The sequence below is a fragment of the Solanum dulcamara genome, chromosome 1, assembly GCF_947179165.1.
Source record: "Solanum dulcamara chromosome 1, daSolDulc1.2, whole genome shotgun sequence".
NCBI lineage: Eukaryota > Viridiplantae > Streptophyta > Magnoliopsida > Solanales > Solanaceae > Solanum > Solanum dulcamara.
Genome location: NC_077237.1, coordinates 4,460,754 through 4,482,989, shown reverse-complemented (window position 1 = coordinate 4,482,989; position 22,236 = coordinate 4,460,754). Strand labels below are relative to the sequence as shown.

The following is a 22,236-nucleotide window of genomic DNA, read 5'->3' as shown; positions in this document are numbered from 1 at the left end:
AAAAACGAGGCCCATAAAAAAAAATTCTATCTTAAAAAATAATTGGAAAAAAACAAGTAATTAATATTGAGGATAAAACATAAAAAATAAATTACAAATAAAATAAATGGGTTTTTATAAAATAATCTATGTAATTTTATGTAAATATTAGTTATGAAAAAATAATTATTTATGTATTACTTGTTCATATTTTAGTTATTTTATATTCTATCTCACATACAATAATATATAAATTTTTATAATTTATACATATATTAATTATGCGTGTTTCTAAATTTTAAATCAAACATCGTATCAGTGCTTCCTAACCAGAAGAATAACTATCAAACGATCCACTATTAATTACGTATAGCAACTTGTTTAACTCTTTCTCAAAGTTAACTAATTAACTTTAATTGATTTTAACCTAAATTAGATATTTTCTCCGATTCATATTATATAGTATATTTAGATAAGCGAATTTTTACATTATCATAAAAAATCATATTAAATAAGTACTACTTAATTAAGTTAGCAAATATCCATGATGTTTTAAATTTAAGTTTTTTGGTTCAATTGTCCAAAATTATATTATATTTTATTGTTATTAACAGAGTAATACATGTGATTATTTAATTTTTCGATCTTTTTATCTATAAATTATTTTTGATTTCTAATATTAATGTTAGATCGTTAATATTCTTAATAGAAAAAAAATATCACTATATTTAAAAATTTAAAAGTATCATAAATAAAATTACGAATTTTAAATAATGATGATCAGGCCCATGCATAGCATGGGCTTCCCCTTTTCTAGTATGTATATAATTTGGTAACAATCATTAGAAAAATCGTAATTAAAAAATGTGATAATTTTAGATCTTTTAGAAATAGAAGTAGCAATATATCACAAAAAGAAGAATCATTTTCTTATCTTGGATAACAGTCAGGACATTTTCTTATCTTGGATTTCGTTTGTGACATCTTAAAGGTTGGTAATTTGTGAATTTATGGCGTTTGGAGTGTCATTCGTGTAGATATCTTCGATGGAAGAATAAGTGATCTGCTTATCTGCGGATCACAGTATTATCACTCAGTTTTTGATGACCATCAAAAAGTTCAGCATAACTAATGTTTATTTGCGCTAAGTATTTTCGCTTGATACATGATTTTTGTAGTAAGTATGACTATGAAAGTGAGTTTTATTCGTCAGTTCAGACTCTATTAATATTTTTGCTATCACCTAATATTACGTCACGTCGCTTTCACTGACGTTACATGATTTTTATAGTAAGTATGATTATGAAAGTGAGTTTTATTCGCCAGTTCAGACTCTATTAATATTTTTGTTATCCCTTAATATCACGTCACGTCGCTTTCACTGACGTGCATCTATAGACAATGTCCTCGCTATCTTTGAATTCTAAGTCCATCTCTTCTTGAGTACCCACATACCATTCTTCTTAGACTTATTTATACAATTACACTAAATATATTTGCTACGTCTCTAAGGACCGTTTGGATATCGAAATCGAAACCTTTCATTTTTTCCCGAATAGGCGCGAAAACCAAAAAAATTCCAGCAAATTATTCCCACCAACAGGCGGGAAGCAAAAATAGAAAATTTTAAATTCTACAAAACAAACACGCGGCAGCACTCTTCTCTACACCCCTACCCCCTACCCCTCACCCCCACTATTTCATTTCTCCTCATTTTTTAGGGTTTTTGATTGAATCTTCCTCTAGAAGTTTCTCGATTCGGTTCTAGAACTTGCATTTTCAGTTGAATCAGAGCAATGTCGGAGCCGATGATGATCGACGGTGTTGATGAAGTGAAGATGGAAGTAGTTTCAGATCGATCAGTGAAGAAGACAATGAAGAGAAAGAGGGTTAGTTTGGTAATGGATAGTCCGGAAGAGAAAGCGGCGAAAATTGAAGCGTTGAAAGAGGAAATGAAAGGATTGTTGGAGTATTATAAGGAAGTGGTGGAGAAGAAAGTGGTGGAAGTAGAGAATACGAAAGGGTTGGGGTTGGGATTGAACTCTGTGATTGCTTGCATGTTGGAGGAAAGTAATCTTTCGTTATCGAAATTGGTGGATGTGATTTTTGAGAAGATTAGTGATAGCGAGTTTAGTAGTAGTAAGGTTAGTGTTAAAAGTGCTGTGATTTTAGTTGGGCAGAGGATGCTTTACGGAATTCCAAATGCAGATGTTGATGTTTTGGAGGATGAATCTGAGTCTGCTCTTTGGTGTTGGGAGGTAAAAGTTTCAACTTTATGTTTTTTAAAAAAATAATAGTTTGGGTTATCTAAATTCTAGCAACTCTTGAATCGCCAGATTTTTGGGTGTCTTTTTACATGAATATTGAAATTGGCAATTGAATCTTTTAACGATGAACTATTAGAGAAACTTTGCTTTCCTAGTTTATCGATATTGTAAAATCTCTTTTATTTTTTTGGCATGTGGATGTTTCATTATGGTAAGTTTTAGTGTTAATAGATGGTGGAAATGCTTGTTGTAGATTTTTAATCCAGTGTGTTAATGTTGATTGTTGCTTCTAATGTTTAGATTGTATCCATTATGTTGCTTTTTGTGTGGAATGAGTGTCTTGTTTCAATAGTATATCTGCTAGGTTTTAATGACTATATAGTGATTAGATTTAATGTTGATATGGAAATTTCTAGTAATGATGCATAGATATGCTAGTTACTCAATATTGCGAATTTAGTGAATGGATTTGATTCTAGAAAGTGGAATTTCTATTAATCATGCATAGATATGCCCCCGCTATCTTCAACTTTTGGATCCACCTTTCCTTGAGTACATACTATCCTTCTTAGACTTATTTGTAGGATTACACTTAATATGTTATAACATACTAGAGTAATGGAGTAATTTGCTAGGTCTCTAAGAACTTTTTGGATGTCTAAACTGAAACGATTCATTTGTTTTCCAACACTTGCCAAAACTAAAAAAATCCCTACATATTGTTCTCACCAACAGGCGGGAAGCAAAAATAAATCTCAAAATTTCCAGAAATTTTAAATTCTACAAAACAGACACGCGGCACCGCTATTCTCTATCTCCCCACCCCCACCCACTATTTCATTTCTCCTCATTTTTAGGGTTTTTGATTGTATCTTCATTTAGGGGTTTCCTAAATCGGTTCTAGAATCTTCGAGACCTTGCATCTTTAGTTGAATTGGAGCAATGTTGGAGCCTATGGTGATCGACAGCGAGAATGAATATTGAAATTGACAATTGAATCTTCTAGTGATATTACTACTAGAGACACTTCGCTTTCTTAGTTTATCGATTTTCTAGAAACTCTTATATTGTTTTGGCATGTGGGTGTTTCATTATGGTAACTTCTAGTGTTAATAGCTGGTGCAAATGATTGTTGTGGATTTTTCATTTTGTGTATAAATGTTGATTGTTGCTTCTAATGTTTAGATTGCATCCACTGTTTTGCTTGATGTGTCAAATGAGTGTCTTGTTTCAATAGTATATCTGCTCAGCTTTTATGACAATTCAGCTATATTGCTCGGACTCTTCAAAAATGTCAATGAGTGCGTGTTGGATTCTCCAAAAGTAGTGTGTTTTTGGAGAATCCGTCACTAGTGTGACATCAAAAGTGAAGAGTCCGCACAACTTAGCTATTCATTGATTAGATTTATCGTCTTTATGGAAATTTCTAGTAATCATTCATAGTTATGCTAAGCTCACCAGTTTCCAATTATTTTTCCCTAGTTATGCTAGTTACTCAATATTGTACGTGCTTCGACCTTTCAAGCAGGTGATTGAACTTTTGTATGCGAATTTGGTGAATGGATTGGATTCTAGAAAGTGGAAACCCATATACAACTCTGTCCTACAATTTATTTATTTCAATGTGTTCACGATACAGTTTTCTCTCACCTGTTTCAATCTACAATTTAGCATAAATAATGCTAATGCTAATGCTAATGCAATTCCTTATTTTATAGACACGAGACCTTAAATTGTTGCCCAAATCAGTCCGGGCTACTCTGAAGATTCGTCGGACTTGTCGGAAAAAAATCCATGAGAGAATTACTGCTGTCTCTGGTGAGTGAATACTAATAACTGTACATGTTAATCTGTTTGTGGTGAAGAAGGCATTCTATTGAGCTTGCAATATTTTGTGTACTTCATATATGGGTCTCATGCTAAGGTGTCAATATTCATTTATTGCATAATTTGTGGTACTGCTGCTTCTAAACATTGACTTTTTTTGGTTTGCTTATATTCTGGATATACTTGGTTAGGCTTTCAGTGAGGCTGAGTATTTCCAGTCGTGTTGCCACGGATATATGAACTGAAAATGGATGATTCAGAAACATGATCATATATATAATTTTCTATGGGTTTAATCCACTATTCTTATCCATTTGATATCATGTGAATCAGAGTACATATCATTATCATTTAATTCATTCAATGCAATTTCCTTAAGATATCCAGTTGATATCATGTGACTAAGAGCTCATCATTATTCATTTGTTTCATTCAATGCAATTCCCTCAGATCTTTTTGGTCTAATGATTTCTGTTCATCTTATTTCCTCTATGGAAACATTTGTTGGTTGGTTTGCTTTGTATATAAATAATTAACAAGTGAATGATCTATTTGGTTGTCTTTCAACAAGCTAGATTCTGATAAGCTGAAATATTTGTGTTGTGTTGCAGCTTTATTGACTGCGCTAAAAAAGTTGGAAACTGATAAAAACCTCACCCAAGAACAGATGAAGACTTCTGAAAAGCTTGGCAAAGTATTAAATGAGGCAGATATCCGCCTGTTGGTTGCAAGCATGGAACAGAAAAATGGCGCTGAAGTGTATGTGATATCTATTTCTTCTCTAGTATTGTTTTTCTGTATCTCTCTTCTTTCCAATTGTTTACTCAAATCTCTTGATTGATAAAGGGCTGAGAAGTCAGTAAAACTGGAGGAGAAACTTTTGATCAAGCAGTTAGAGAGAAACAAACGAGAAGCTGAAAAAGAGAAGAAAAGGATGGAGCGTGAGGTTCAGAAAGAAAAACTGAAAAGTGTGAGTCGTTTGATTCAACCTGTTGGTTAAATGCTTGTTGCTGTTGGCATATTCTTTAGCAGTGTGTTATCGGTGGTTTGATACTATGCACAAAACTACTTGTGCTGTACTGTTGGATAAGAGAAGCATATCAAGACTTACTGATTTTATGCTATCCTTGTTTTCTGATACTGTCCATGCCTTTAAATAAGATCCCGATTGATCCTTTTTGATGGCTAAATCTCTGTGCAGGAAAAAGAGTTAAAACGGCTACAAAGTGAAGCAGAGAAAGAAGAAAAGCGGTTTGAGAAAGAAGAATCTAAACTGAAAAAACAGATAATGAGAGAACAAGAAGAAACTGAGAAAGATCGACGTCGCAAGGAAAAGGAAGAAGCTGAAGTTAAAAGGCAACTTACTTTACAAAAGCAAGCTTCAATGATGGAGCGCTTTCTCAAAAGAAGCAAAACTAACTCTTCTTCCCAGAATAGCCGGTCCGTAGATGAGCAAGCTTCCGATTTTGCCCTTAGCAAGTGTGAAAAGATGCCTGAATCTGTTACTCTGTCAATGGACTCAGTCCTTACACAAAATGATGACTTTAATGCTGATGATTTATGGAAGTTAGTCCTTTTTTGTTCTTTCATTTTAATGTGGTGATTTTCTATATATTTTTTCTTGATATTTATATAGATGCTGCTTGGATTTACTTTACAGGTCACACTTAACTTCATGGCATTGCTTAGGTCGTTCTATTGTTTCAAAAGGAAAAGTTCATTGGGGAATCCGTCGAAAGCCCAAGACTAATGTAGTCAAGGAAATTAAGCTAACAGCCAGTAGAGGACAGACTTGTGACATTGAGGAAAATACAGAGAAACTAGTTGATGGATGGGCTGAGCCTAATAGTACTACCAGATCATGTAATTCTGGGGAGGTCAATGTTACTCCTTGTTGCCAGAAGGGCCTACTGAGGAGGCAATTGTTGCAGTTTGATAAGTGTCATAGACCTGCATTTTATGGTGTTTGGCCAAAGAAAAGGTGAGCTATGTTATGATTCATGTGCTATGCAATTTGAAATTTTATTATAGACCAGATAAAACCTCATAATCAATCTTATTAATGGACCTTTAGTACCTTTTACTTCAGAAGCAGTATTTTGTTGCAAGTCCAAATCGTAGTCTTCCTTATAATGTGTTGGGGCATTTGATCTATTATCAACTACAGTTCTCTGGACCATGATTTAGTTGATTGTCAGAGTTCTTTCTTTGTTGAAGTTTTCAGTGGTGAAATTCTCTTCAGTGCAAGGGAAGATCACACACTGTATGTGTGTGTGTGTATTTTTATAAACAGACAAACAAACACATAATGGTTTTGGTGCTAGGAAAGTTAACCCACAGCACTGGCCTGTATGTGTTTCTGGCAAATATTGGAGTATTATTGGGTCTTCTTTTATGTTTTCAACCTAGTATCATAAGTTTTTCTTTCTAGCAATTGTAATGAAACATTTTCTAGATGAATTTAGTGAGTATTTTCCTTTTGGAGATGGCACTGACTTCAGCTATTTTGATGTGATTTAAATAAATTCAATCTCCATAAGCTGTGACAGTTTATTATTCCTTTATCAATATTTTTCGTGTTCATATGGATGTCAATGGGTGTGTTTTCCCATTTTCTCCTTTCCTCTTTTACTGATACTGTGACTTTTCTCATCAGCCAAGTTGTTGGAGCACGTCACCCCCTCGCAATGGATCCAGACTTGGATTATGAGGTTGATAGTGATGAAGAATGGGAAGAGGTATTTTTCTGATTATTTTCTGTAACATCTGTGAATTTGATGATTACTGACTGTTGATTAAAATAGGAGGAACCAGGTGAAAGTCTGTCAGATTGTGATAAAGATGATAACGAATGCTTGGAGGAAGAATGTTCAAGAGGTGAAGATGAAGATGAAAGTGAAGATGGATTTTTGGTGCCAGATGGGTATCTCTCAGATGAAGAGGTACGCCAGTCTTCAACACCCACTTTTCACATGGAAACTACTGAATATCCCACACATTATGATAAATTGATAATACATTGTGAAATACAGACTGTTTTATTTCCTTGGTTGATCAGTTTGTGCTCTGCTGATTTGCCAATATTGTGTTATAAACAAGCAATAGCTGCAATTTAAAAATCTTAACCCTACTGATGATGCGACACATCTTCCTTAAAATTGTTTTTGCATAGCTTGCATCTTCTGTTCTTACCTGAATCATGATATCTATGAACCATCTATTGTTTTCTATGTACTTGTCTTGGGATAGGGTAATGATGATGATTATGGGAGTCCGGAGCCAAAAGTACACCATTTTTTTGCCAAAATTCCTAAAGGGCAAAGGAATTTAGGATGAAACCAAAAGGGCAAAGGCGCATGGGCCCTTGCGACTTACATTAAATTGTGCCCCCCCCCCTCCTTTATACATTCTCCCCACCCAGCCGACCCCAACCTCCTTAGACCTCTTTCCAGCTCCTACTCATTCATATATGTTTTTACTTGTTTATTTGACAACTAAATTTAAAACCTTCACTTTTAACCCCGTGAACCTATACAATAAAATATTGTACGAAACATAGAATAACTGATCGCATTGAATGGTTTAAGTGAGCAAGTAAAATTGGTAATTAATCCCATGGGAGACATGTACTTCCACAAAAGGTTTACACAGTTATCCAAGATCACAGATGAATATTACAATCAAATATCACTTAAAGAAAGAACAATCATTTGGGTCTTTACACAAGTTTCAATTTTATCAAAATCTAAAAAGAGAACTTTAAGAGCTATCAAGGATACATGGTGCACAAATGGTACAGACAAAGTAGTTGCGTTTCTTAATATGGAAATAAGGGGGTTGGGGTCGGCTGGGTGGGGAAAATGAATAAAAAGAGGGGCCACAATTTAGAGGCCGTTTGGATTGGTTTATAAACTGCTTATAAGTTGTTTTCGGCTTTTTTTAAGTGTTTGACTGGCCAACTTAAAGTCATTTTGTGCTTAAAATAAACCTCAATAAATAGTTGAGTTTATTTGGATGAACTTATTTTAAGCAGTTTATAAGTTGAAAATAGCTTATAAGTCAAAAAAAAAAAGTTGGCATGCACCTACTTTTTTTTTAAAACTTATAAGCTGCTTAAAAATAAGTCAATCCAAACAGACTATTAATGTAAGTCGCAAGGGTCCCTGCGCATTACAAGTCACATGGGACCCTGCACCTTACTTTTGACGTTGTAGTAATGGTTGTTAAGGGACAAAGGGCAAGGCGCAATGGCCCATGAGCCTTTGCTCTTTTGGTTTCATTCAGAATTCCTTTGCCCTTTTGGAATTTTTGTAAAAAAATGTTGTCCTTTTGGCTCCGGACTCATGATTATGGGATATTCAAGTACTTGATCAATTTCCTTTGCTGCATGATTAGTGGTTGAATGGAATTCTTAAGGTCAGTTCATGATTCAAGTACAAATGACTGCACGAAACTGAACATTTCCCATCTTGATAAATAGCCTTGGCTTGGCTAGTTGTTAACTTACTTGTGATGTTTTTGGCCTTAATGTACTGGTGGTATGTCAAACCTACAAAATTAATGATACTCCTTTGTTCCATTTTATATGTTGCAATTTAATTGTGTTCATAGTTTTACTTGGTATTCTTGACTTATATTTTGATGAATTTAAGCATTTGGGATGTCACAACATGGAGAATATTTTTTTTAAAAAAAATTTGGGACTGAGGGTTTTCTTAGTGTATTTGAGAGAACTTTATTTCGCTGCTTACATATAGTGGAAGTAGGCAACCTCTAACTGCAGCAGGAGATGTGTATTTGTATTAATAACACTAGTAATGAATATATCCTACTTTCTGTATATTGATGCTACTGTACCGACAGCTACTTGCTCAAGAGAAGCTGAGAGCTATGATGATTTTTAGTGTTGCATCTGCAGTACCTATAGCCCCACCACCACACCACACACACACACACACTTTTTTCTTTGTGGAGATGAATAGCCTTCCGTGGATATAAATCTAATTAATCCTTGTTTTTCAATCATAAAACATAGGTTTTCCTACTCTCTGACTGCCGATGTGCATGAATATGGCCCTTCCCAAAAGCAAAAAAAGAAACAGGAAACCTAACATTTCTTTATACGAGTCCTTTTGAACTTGTTCACCTTTTGTCATGCAGGGTGTACAAGTTGACAAAGTGGAATCTCATGATGCAGAAGGGTCTAAAATTTTGTCCATTTCTGCACAAGAAGGGCTAGGTGAAGAGTTTGCGGTGTTGCTTCGGCAGCAAAAATATCTTCACAACTTGACTGAACAGGCTCTTAGGAAAAACAGGCCACTTATTATATTAAATCTTATGCATGAAAAAGCTCCCTTGTTATTGGCTGATGAACTGACTGGTAATGAGAAAGTCGAACAAATGTGCCTGGGGGCATTGGCCATCTGTTCATTTCCTGGTCATTCATCTATTCCAATATCCACTTGTAATGACGTGGTTGAGGGGGATTCTGAGGCTTGCCCATCAGGTAGCAAGGCAATTACCCAACAAATAGCATCTTCAGCTGCTCTAGCGGACTCAGATTTACATCAAGTTGTAAGTTTTACCTTTCTTTTATCAACATTTCCCCCTCTTTTTGTGAAATGGTCTCTCTTACCAACCCAGAACCGATTTCTTCTTTACAAGAGTTATTATTATTTTCCTTCAGGTATCTGTTATTCAGTCATGCTCACATGGTATAAACAAGGTGGTGGAGTCTTTACAACTTAAGTTCCCAAGTATTGGAAAAACCCAACTGAAAAACAAGGTGCGGGAGATAGCAGAGTTTATTGATGGTAGATGGCAGGTGATTTTCAACTATCTCTTTTCTCTGTCTGGCTAACTGTCAATAAATTGAGGATAAATTTTATTTACATAATGGAGACCTCTGCAATCTGAAGGGTATAAGATTTGGCAAAAGATTTCAGTTTGTAGGATAGTCCATAAAGAATCACATCCAATATTGTGTAACAGATGATAGTAGTTCTGACTTTTTAAGGATTGACTGCAGAAGCAGTACAGTCCATGTAAGTTTATCGTAAAGCTAATACAACGTTCTAGTTTATCATACAAGTTAAAAGTGTAAACATATCTTCTCAGCTTTGTTCTTTAGTAGTCCATCAGTTATGTTTGAAATTTGTAAAGGTGTCTCATAGATTTTAGACTCTTGAATGTTTGGAAATTAATAAAGGCATCCTGTTCTAGTTTTCTGTGTCATACCCCTCTTTCTACATTCATCTTATCTGATTTATTAGTCTGAATTTTCTAAGCAGCAGACTCATGTTACTTTCTTTTGAATAGTTTCACTTCTTTTTGTTGTGGGTTATTGCCCCTATCTGGGAGGATTTTGGTTCTTATGATATGAAATCTGGTTTTCTATCCTAGTTAGCTGAAGAATACTGCAGTTTCCTGATACTGCATTTTTCTGGCTTTTGCAGGTTAGAAAGGATGTTCTTGTGAAGCTTGGGCTATCAATATCACCTGGTATGAGCCTCTCATGTACTATTGCATTTATTTGTTCCCATGGGACAGTCCAACTTTTTTCTCCCTTTTGGATGAGACATTTAGAGTGTTTGGACTAAAATGAAAACATAAAAATTCTGCTTCTGTTAACTTTCTTTTGATTATTTACAGAAAAAAGCAGCAGGGCAAAGAGCATTGCTACATTTTTTTCGAAGAGATGTTTGCCACCTTCTGGAAAAACCATCAATCTGCATGAGACTTCCCCACAAGCATGCCAGAAGACTTCTTCAGTTTCTATCCAGCCACAGCAAGACTGCACATACAACCATGAATGAGAATCTCTACTCTGTTAAATCTTTTTGGCCCCTTAGTTCATGTCTTTCTAATTTTCGATATAATAGATGCTTGCTCATGTACACCAGGTTTTGTAACTTTAATAATTTGGTCAAATTTTCAAATATGAGAAAATCAAATATCCTTCACAAAGGAAGATGATGACTAGAATGTGTATGTTTTCTTAATTGAATTTACTGTATGTATATATCACCTAGTAATCCTATATTACTTGGTTATGATTTTCTGTTCTTGTGTGTCCTGTTTGTTTGATCTTGATTTCTATTTATCAGTTTTATGTTTTATTGCTTTATGTTCTCTTTATGGTCATATTAGTTGCTGCTATTATCTTTGATTAGATTACAGAGAACAAATCTATATGTACAATATGAAAAGACAAAGAACGTAAATGTCACAAGAACGTACATCTCTTTGCCTATAAAATAGGTATTATCTCTTCTATTGTTAATCATATCCCATTAGTATCTAACAACTGGTTTGGATGGTCGGTTTTGATTTATGATCGGTTTTGATTTCGAGTTTTGAATATAAAAAAAATTCTTGGTTGGAAATGTTACTATTGGCTGAATATTGGATATTGAATGTGATTTGTAAAACCACAAAAAAAAAACTTATTTGGATGGTTGTTAGCTATTGTATTGTATTGTTTGGATGATTTAAATTCAATGTTTGTTTTGATGACTATTTTTGTGAGATATTATGTAATGATGAAAAATAATGTACAATCATCCAAACATAGTGTAGTAGTAGAGCTATTCTTTGTGTGGCCGTAAAATATGACTTTTTTAGCTTAGTACTCCCTCCACCCTATTTTTATATTACATCGTTTGATTGATTTATTGATATTTAAATATTTTTTTTAAAAGTTAAATTATTTTAAATTATAGTAAGTGACATTTTTTTAAGGACAAATTAAAAAGGAGAGGGTGCAGGCTAGTGCCACGTAAAATGGGATGAGGAAATATTTAGTTGAAATAAATTTTGAGATGAGCTCTTTACTTATAAATGGGTATTATCTCTAATGGAAAGAAATTTTGAGTTGATCTCTGCCTATAAATCTGTATAATCTCTAATTGAAGGAAATTTTGAGTTTTTCTCTTTGCCTATAAATAGGTATTATCTCCGAATGAAGGAAATTTGAGTTGAGATAAACTCTCGATTCTAAAGAGAGGTTATCGAAGGAGGGTTGCAAGAATATATGAATAAAATAGTAAGATATTAGATAAATAAAGCAACATACAATAATACATACACATTAAAGAGTAAAAAATTGCGCAACTGCTAAATACTACTACTAATAAGGATCGTAATAAAGTCCCACATAAAATCCGATAAAACTTTGCTACCTACTAACTTTCTATCATATCTTTTGACTTTTATATCTTCTTATTTAAAATAACAATTTCAGTTTACTGAAATTGTTTCATGTCCTATCCACAAGGATGAACAAGATGGATATTTATTGTCCTAATCACTTTTTTAGTCTTAAGCCCGCAAGGAAGAGATTGATCTAGAACATAATTTTGGTGTTGTTGATTCCTGCCAATAAAAAAGAATTTCCCCCCCTTTTTGAATATTATATCTAATAAAATCGAAATTAGATAATCCAAATATTTATCTAAAGGGGTGGAAAATGTGACAATACTTTATTACTTACTAATCTTCTATTATAATCTTTGATATGAATATTTTTGATATTTAAAAGTTTGCCTTGAAATTTTAAAGAAGTTGTTACACTACACATGTATCTAAATTATTTACATTTTCTAGTACTAGCTCTTTAAATGCTCCTAATTCATGTATCACTTTTTAAAACATTTTGGACCAATTTTATATTTTATATCTTCTCTTAAATTAGAATGTTAAGATCTTAGATAATTAGTCTTAATCTATCAATTGATTTAAACCACTTTGGCAATGATATATAAAATTGTCACAATTTAAAAATATTTTGATGTGAAATTTCATATTTTAATTGTTTTTACAGTCTAGATTATATAATTAATCAACCAATTGCAAGTTAAATATTTTATTTATTTAATTGAACCTAATAAATGTACTGAACAACGGATAGGAAACACTTTTTTTTAAAAAAAAAAAAAAGGATTATTTAGCTTTGTTCTGTGATTAAAACGTGATTAGTACGTCCAAAAGCAGATTCATGACTTTTTTCTTTATCAATGTTTAATATTCCTAGCATTGAATTTATTGCATTATTAAAGTTAAGCCTAACATTTGTTATAATTTTAATAATATCTTACATATTAAAATTATATAATGTATTAGATGCTCTAATAGTTTTAAAAAATTAAGTTATACAAACTGAGAGAAAAATCTGAGCTATTTTGATTAAAAAACTAAAATAATTTCAGATCCAGATATTAGAAAAATATTTCTTTTTAATTTGTTTTTATCCACCAGATAAAATTAGTTAGTCAATGAAAATACAAAAATAATATAAAGAAATCTCTCAACCAATGCCACCTAAGTGTATTAACTTTATATACCCACAGAATTATACACCCACGGATTATTAAATTGGTTAGTTTAGAATCCCTGTTTTGTCCAAAGTTTTTTTCTTTTTTAAAAATATTTTACAATCTTAAAAATTATAAAAGAATAATTCAACCGACTGGCGTTATGTCAGCACTAAGTGTTTTCGTGTTGAGGCTTACACCTATTCACTAGCAAAAAACAAAAGTATGCACACTCTTACGTGTATACAATAATTATTAAGGATTGCGATAATTTTTATTTAGAGATTTTGATTTTGAGTTTTAAATATGATTTTTTTGATATAAAATATTTTTTTAAAATTATTTATGAGCTTTTAATATAGATATCGAATGTGGATAAGAAATTGAAAAATATGATTAGAACGATAAATTTTTTTTTGATAGAAGATGCTTTTTCTTAATTATGTCTCATGCTACATGAATCCAAAAATGTAGTCAAAATTTTAATGCGGATAAGTATTGAATGAGAAATTTAAAAACAAAGCCAAACGGACCAAAGAAGCTTAGATATTATTTTCTCTGTTTTAATTTATTTATCCTATTTTTATTCTGTTTTAAAAAAATGTTTTTTTCGTTTTTAACAACTTTTAATTTCAACTTTTTCTATTATATATTTAAAAATATTTGCTTTATTTGACACATCTTCAATTTACGATCACAAAATTCAATATTTTTTTTTACTTTCTTAAACATCACACTAAGTCAAAATAGATCATACAAATTGTATCTAATTGATTTCTCAATTGATCAATCAATTAATAGTATTCTCTCTATCCAAATTTTTATAACTTACTTTCCTTTTTTTTTATTTATATTTAATAACAATTTAACTTTTAAATACCTATTTTATCCTTCATGAAATTATTTACAACACACAAATATCTACAACTTATTTTAGACCATAAATTTCAAAAGTTTTTCATTCTTTCTTAAATTTTGTGCCAAATCAAATTAAGTCATATAAATTGAGAAGGAAAAAATAATTATTATCACAAGGAGCTAATTACATTTTTATTTGAGTATAAATTTAAATTAGTCGGTCTCTAATGCGAATCCGAATGGACAAAAAAAATGGCATTTGAGTAAATGTTCATCTGCTAGAGGGTCAATTAATTTCATTTCCAGTTGGGTTTTGTCGACATATAAGGCTTATATATTTGGCTATTTGTTCCGTTTCTTTCTCTCCACCTTTCACTTCTAAAGTGTACAGTGATCACATCAAATTGCTCAGGCGAAATACTCGAGGTGAAGGAGAAAAATTGAAAAACAGATCATCAAAAATGGCACTGAATGTCAATGCGGCGACGTTACAATCTCACAAAATGTTACCATTTCCTTCTTCTTCAATCAGATCTCATCGAGTTTTCATGGCTTCAACCATTCATCGACATTCTGTGTGAGTATTTTTTTACTCTGTGTTTTCAATTTTGAGCTAATGGGTGTCGCTCAATATGGTTTGTTTTACGTTCTTTTGATTCGTTGTGAAGTGGATCGGTTTTGTTTTTTTCGTTTTGTTTATGTGATTTGAGTTTAGGCTACATTGGGTGTGTTTCAATTTTGAATTTTGAGAAAATGGGTATCTCTAAATGTGGTTTGTTTTTCATTCTTTTGATTTGTTTTGAAGTGGGTTAGTTTTGTTTTTGCGTTTTGTTTATGTGATTTGAGTTTTAGCTACATTGGGTGTGTTTCAATTTTGAATTTCGACAAATGTTTGTATCATGGGAAATGGGTATCTATCAATGTGGTTTTGTTTAATTGTTTCATCTTCTTTTGATTCGTTGCGAAGTGGGTCGGTTTCGTTTTGTTTCATTTGTGTTTTGTTGTTTCAAGGCTTTTTATGACTTGATTGTTAGCTACCTTGTTGCATTTCATTTGAATTTGGAAAAATGGGTATCTGTCATTGTCGTTTTTCCTTGTCATACCTATTTTGATATGTTGTACTCGACGCTCTACCTCTCCGGACTCCACTCATGTGATTTCCCTGGGTCTGTTGTTGTTGTTATTGTTGGGTTTCTCTCAATGTGGTTTGTTTTCAATTCTATTGATTCGTTGGAAAAGTGGGTCCGTTTCGATTTAGTTTCATATGTGTTTTCTTGTTTCATGGATTGTTAGCTACACTTGGTGCATTTTCATATGAAGGAAAGATGTTTGTATCATGGAAAATGGGAATCTACCAATGTGGTTTGTTTCCCCCTTCGTTTGATTCGGTGGGAAATGGATCGATTTTTGGCTTTTTATTGTTTCGTTGTTTCAAGTAACTAGTGTTTATGGCTTGATTTTTAGCTACACTCTGTGCATTTTCATACGAAGGAAAAGTGTTTGTATCATGGAAAATGATTTTATAAAGATTATTTTTTGCTCTGTACCAAACTGCATGTTTCTGGTGTGTGTTTGTAATTGTAATTTTGTTTTTTTTTGTATCTATTAATTGGATTGGTGAATGGTGGTAGTGGTTGGTGTTAAGGATGTTCTTATCAAGAAAAATTCAAAATAAAAATTCACCTTTTTTCTAAATTGGGAAATAGTGTCTTGTTCTTGCTTTATGTGTTGCTTAATTTGTTACAAGGCTTTTATCTTGCAATCTGTCTTCTTTTCTTTTTGTTTAATTATTCATGGCATCGTTGATTTCTAGGAATTTCCTGGTTAAATCAAGGATTTTGTTTTGCTGCCGTTAAATATGTCTTTTTTGGATAGTAATGGATAATCTAATCAAAACGAAATCAATATGTTTTTGATTGTTGTATATATGGATCTGTGATTTTTTCCTTCTATTTGATGTTTGCCTCAAATCTCTCTCCAATGATTCTCTTTTCTGTCAATTCTTCCTTAAGATTAGTCATACTTAAGATTTTGTTGGTTTACTAGCTGTGTTCATGCATGCAGTGCTTGTCTTTTTCTTTTCTTTAGATGATATCTATTCAGGAAGGTCCTAAGGGAAGTCCTACTTGGTGTTTTTTTAGGGGTGGGGGGTGGGGGTGTCCAGGAATTGTACATTTCACCAACTGTGGTTGAGAATTAGGTCTTGCAGTGATGCTCTGTATTTAATTGTCAATTTTTTGCTTATAGTCAATGTTTTCAATTATAGTTATGTGCACTGTTCTTTTCTTGTTTGCAAGTTGGTGGTTTCTTATAAATAGCTGTTTGGTACGGCTCAGCTTCTTTGTTGGCACTTGTATTTTCTGTATTTCCATTGTTAAAAGCTAACTTAAATTTTTGTATATTTATATTGCTTTAGTTTCTGCACACTTATATAAACTAATACAATTTATAGGTGATTGTGCTAAGTTTTATTGTTTGAGTGATGATTAATCTTGTTTGGTGATATAGTATTGCACACTTACAATCTCATTGAGCATTACAATCTCATTGAGCATTCTTCAAATCTCTATATTTTTCCTTCTACAAATATATGAGATAAAGGTATTAGGGTAAGAATAAGCAAAGTGCAAAATGAACTATATGCGCGACAAGTTTAGCCCCTATAAGAAAATTTAAAAGTTAACTGATATTAGACGAAATCTAGTGCCTACTTGGAGATATTTCATATATCTAGACTCAGTCTTCCAATGTTACGATGGACTAAATATATAGGCTCAGTCCTTCAGGTCATATATTTCTCTCTTTCTACAAATATATGTCCCTGTTGTTTATCTTGGAAATTAAATTTTATAATAAATTATTGGTCCTCTCTTCGATCATTTTTCCTGTCAAATTCTGCACACTGCAGTATTATGACACTATCTCTCTGAGAATTTTCTTTTTGAGGATAAGCTTGAATTCAAAGAATCCTTTATATATGAATGGAACTTTGACGTCACTTGCTCTGTAGTTAGCACCAATCATAGATGTATGAACATGAGAGAGGAATAAAGGTTGGGAAATTGTCATGTCATGGGTACCTTTTTAAGCTTTAAGTTTTGGCTTTTTCCCTTAACTGGGATTTTATGGCCTTCCTCCTTATTGTTATTTTCAAGTTATAGCTCATGAGCTCTTCTAAATGAACAGTTTTGAACCTAAGTCTTCTTCTGCTAATTATAGGGAAGTTGGAAGTGTGAAGAAGGCATTCACTCCTCCACGAGAGGTGCATGTTCAAGTAACCCATTCCATGCCACCAGAAAAGATTGAAATTTTTGATTCTCTTCGCGATTGGGCTGCACAGAATCTCTTGGTGAACCTAAAGCCTGTCGAGAAATGTTGGCAGCCTACTGATTTTCTTCCCGATCCTGCTTCCGAGGGATTTGATGAGCAGGTCAAGGAGCTAAGGGAAAGGTGTAAGGAAATTCCTGACGACTACTTTGTTGTTTTAATTGGGGATATGATCACGGAGGAGGCCCTTCCAACTTATCAGACCATGATAAACACCCTGGATGGTGTTCGTGATGAAACTGGTGCCAGCCTTTCTCCCTGGGCTATTTGGACTAGGGCATGGACAGCGGAGGAAAATAGGCATGGTGATCTTCTCAACAAATATCTTTATCTTTCTGGAAGAGTTGATATGAAGCAAATTGAAAAGACAATCCAGTACCTAATTGGTTCTGGGATGGTAAGATTTTTATCGGACCTTAATGTTATCATATTAACTAATTAAGTATTTCATATTTATAGTATAAGCTTACATGCTTAAATTCCAAAGGTTTCATATGGAGTCAAATCATTTACATGCTAAAAAATAGGTTTGTTGATGTTTATAATAAACACTGCAGCTTTGAGCAAGTGTTATACTGTGTGTGGTACTGTCATAAGCTTTCTGATTTTAATTCATAGTTGGTTTATATGGTTAGTTCAGATGTCAAATTACGAAAAGCTCCTGATCGTAGCCTTTCTCGTTTTCCTGGGATAGGGGATGGAAGTAAAAAATTGTAATACCTGACACGGCTAAGTTTCATTAATTGCTAGTTTGAGATTGAACTTGTTATAAAATCATCTTTGCTCAGTTTTGTTTATCATCTTTGCTCAATTTTGTTTGTACTCCCGTGCACTCTTATATTTCCAGGATCCTCGCACGGAAAACAACCCCTATCTAGGTTTTGTCTACACTTCTTTCCAAGAAAGGGCTACCTTTGTTTCACATGGAAACACAGCTAGGCTCGCCAAGGAGCATGGGGACATGAAACTAGCACAAATATGTGGATCAATTGCTGCAGACGAGAAGCGCCATGAAACTGCATATACCAAGATCGTCGAGAAGCTACTCGAGGTTGACCCTGATGGGGCCATAATGGCTATTGGTGACATGATGAGGAAAAAAATCTCAATGCCCGCTCATCTGATGTATGATGGCAGGGATGACAACCTCTTTGAACACTTCTCTGCTGTAGCTCAACGGCTTGGTGTATACACTGCCAAGGACTATGCAGATATTCTGGAATTCCTGGTGGGTAGATGGGAAGTGGAGAAATTGACCGGTCTTTCCGGTGAAGGACGCAGAGCACAAGATTATGTATGTGGACTGGCTCCGCGGATTAGAAAATTGGAGGAGAGAGCACAGGCAAGGGCCAAGCAACGAAGTCCCGTTCCTTTCAGCTGGATTTTTGATAAAGAGATTAAGATATGATTGCACTTGTGTTGGAGGACGATGTCATTTTACTTTGTGATTTGCCATAGATTTATGTTTAAGAAAACTTTGAGGGTATGATATGAAGTCTGTGCAGGGTAGTTGAAGCTACTTCACTAGAGTCTTGGTTTTGCTATTTGCAATTGTGTTTAGGCCATAGGGAAAAACATAGTTTCTTAGCAATAAAGATGAACTTTTGGTACCTCTTTTTTTTTTATTTATAATTATTATTATTTCAAATCTCCCTTTCAAGTCAAGATTATGCATTTATGTATGACTTATTCGATGGATGAATCTAGGATATAAACTCTTTAAGAAGGGCAGCCCGATGTATTATGTTTTCTCTATGCGCTGGTCCTATGCGCTGGTCCAGGAGAAGGGTCGGAAGGGTCTATTATACACAAATTATCATACTATATTTGTACATAGTCATTTACAATTTGAATAAACAAGAAGAAAGTTAAAGGATTTCTTTGACTCCAGGAAAACAAAATTTATGGTGCAAGTACACAGCTATAATCAATTGACCTGAAGGTAACACAATGATTTATTTAGTTTTTTTAAAAAAATAATTCTAAAAACAGTTGGAGTTCTGTGGGAACAAAAAACATTTTACACATTACAAATATTTTGCTTGTTGGTTTGTAATACTAAATGGCAATTAACAATTCAAGGTTACTACAGCATTTTCCTTGATCTGATGTTTACCTTTTTCACCTCTGAAATGTATTCCAAATCAAACCATAAAGTAAAATAGAAGATAGTACTTAGCAAAATATTGCATTTTCAGTTTTTACCCTTCACATGTGAAATGTATTCCAAACCAAATAGACACAAATTTGTTGTATTATTATAGAGAGTTATAATGTATTACATCAAGTTGAGAACATTTTAAAGGAGTTTATACATATTTAATTGTGTTAGAGAGTTTAGATTTTTTCTATTACGACATTCTTTCACTTGAGATAAGTTATAATTAGTTTTACGAGTTTATAAGCACTCTAGAATTTGCATTAATTACATTTAGATTTTAAATTGAAGTGCTTGAATAAATTGGTATGTTAATATGAGGGTGGTGTAGAAGTGAGGCTTGAGGCACATGTCGTTCAAAAGAAAGGAATATTAGCTTATCAAGTATGTTGGTGTAATACCCCAAAAGTGCCTAAGTACACATCATGTTGGGCATTGTTGAAAAATCTGAAGTTTGTAGTATTTTGGCATCTACGAGGAGCTTTTACTGATCATAGATGGAAGTACAATTCGTAGATGAAAGTACGACTTTTACTGGTCATAGATAAGGCTCGTAGATCATATTCAGAAACTTGGAAAATTCCTTGAACAAAATGAGTGAGTATTACGAGTTGTGGTTGGTTTTGCAGATCGTGGATGGTCTCGTAGAACTAAGTCCTCAGAATCTTAGTGAATTTTTTGATTTTCACGGACATATTTTAAGGCTCGTAAAATGATCTATGGACCGTAGATGAGACTCGTAGAATCAAACTTCAGAAACTCAGATTCAGTACTTCCCTTCTACAGACCAACAAGACAGGTCGTAGACTGAACTACAAACCATAGATTGGGTTTGTAGTTCCAAACTTCAGAAAGACAAAACTCAAGTCAGAATTCTACGAATAGACTTCTATGATCGTAAAAGGAACTACGGTTCGTGGATGGCATCCATAGATGCCTTCCGACAGATTTTAATCAGGAGCTTTTCAATTTTTTACCATTTTTTTAATCCCTATGCTACGTCATTTTGGGCTATTCAAAAGAAGATTAAGTAATTTTATCAGCCTAAGTCCCCCGTTCTCTCCTAACTCACCCAAAATATATTTCTTCTCTCTTAAGTCTTCTCTCCAAGCAAGATCTAGGGTTCCAAGCTTCAAGTCTCCAATCCAAGATTCAAGCTAACATTTCATCGTAGGTATGTGTAATTTTATCAACGGGTTTCATTCCACCCATTGAGTCTCAAAGAAATCCTAAATTCTCAACTTTATGAATTTTCCAAACCTAGGATTTCTATGATCTTCATGGGTTCTAATTGAATTTTAATTATTCTTCAAGTATGATCTCTAATTGTATGATTTCAAGTATATTTCCATGTTTTCATTGATAATTTCATGAACCCATAGCATGCAAGTATTTTCATGATCTAGAATTATGTAATTTCAGAAGCATATCAAATTATTAGATTTTCAAGATTTTAGATGCTTTTAAATAAAATATCTTTGAGAACATTATCAGTTATCATGATTTACGATGGTTTCAAATAAAGTGTCTTCAGTTATTATCGATTTTAAATCATGATTTAGGAGCTACTCAATGTATTGTCAGTTATCAAGATTACAATGTTATTAGATTACTATTGTATCAATTTTATGCATGTTTTCCATGGGAGTAATACTTAGTACAAAACAGATTAGGCATGAAGGTTTTCGATCAGCATCCATGGACCTTTGATAGCAATCTCGAAGTCCATATATTAGCATAGTGGGTCCACATTAGCTCAAATTCAACCTTTATACCTTAACAAGTATATTGGGTCCTTTTAGTGGGACAATACACCATACTCCATGTTGTAGCTCGCATGATTGTATGTCGGTTAATAGTATCTCCCACAAGATCAAACCTCTCAAGTCTTTCCAATTTCTCTCCAAGGCAAGAACTAGGGCAAGATCTTCAAGATTCCACTAGAGGGATTTAATTAAAGCTTTCTAAGTCTAGGTATGTGGGAATTCATTCATGGATTTCTTCCATCCATAGATTTCTTCCATCCATAGAGTCCCAAGGTTTCCTCCCTAATTCTATGTTAATTTCACTTACAATTCTCTCAATTCTAGGGTTTTGTTCAAATTGCATATGGTTCAACTCAATTATGTTATTATTCATCAATAATAGTCTATTCATGCATGATTTCAATTGAATTACATGTTTTCAAGGTATTTTTCAATGACCCATGCATTATGCTATCAATTTCAAGGATGAACTATGAATTTATGATCATGAAGTTTATGATTTCTCATGTATGATTTATGGAAGATATGTTTTATGATTCAACTATGTTTCAAGTATAAAACCATGAATTGTTAAAGGTTTTCTCACAATATTTAAGTTATGATGATTTGGATGCTTAGAAAGGCAAGTATCCCAAGTTCAAGTTATGGTCATGATTTTTAAGGAGCTATTCTTATGATATATTTTTCATGATATTGGATTGGTTGAGTACCTTTACTAATGACTATATTTATGTATTCCATTG

General features: G+C 33.2%; 2 protein-coding genes across 2 annotated transcripts; both read left to right on the top strand.

Annotated features, from left to right (window-relative positions):
• Positions 1–1,509: 1,509 nt before the first annotated feature.
• Positions 1,510–11,137, top strand: LOC129898884 (chromatin assembly factor 1 subunit FAS1). Its single transcript, XM_055973603.1, has 12 exons — positions 1,510–2,237; positions 3,965–4,064; positions 4,685–4,832; positions 4,920–5,043; positions 5,275–5,639; positions 5,734–6,054; positions 6,730–6,811; positions 6,878–7,015; positions 9,234–9,647; positions 9,760–9,897; positions 10,529–10,574; positions 10,725–11,137. The coding sequence occupies exons 1-12, from the start codon at positions 1,776–1,778 to the stop codon at positions 10,886–10,888; spliced, it is 2,502 nt and encodes an 833-aa protein (XP_055829578.1). The 5' UTR covers positions 1,510–1,775; the 3' UTR covers positions 10,889–11,137.
• Positions 11,138–14,592: 3,455 nt separating this feature from the next.
• LOC129898904 (stearoyl-[acyl-carrier-protein] 9-desaturase, chloroplastic) lies at positions 14,593–19,179 on the top strand. Its single transcript, XM_055973617.1, has 3 exons — positions 14,593–14,819; positions 17,462–17,966; positions 18,417–19,179. The coding sequence occupies exons 1-3, from the start codon at positions 14,704–14,706 to the stop codon at positions 18,975–18,977; spliced, it is 1,182 nt and encodes a 393-aa protein (XP_055829592.1). The 5' UTR covers positions 14,593–14,703; the 3' UTR covers positions 18,978–19,179.
• The last annotated feature ends 3,057 nt before the right edge of the window (positions 19,180–22,236 follow it).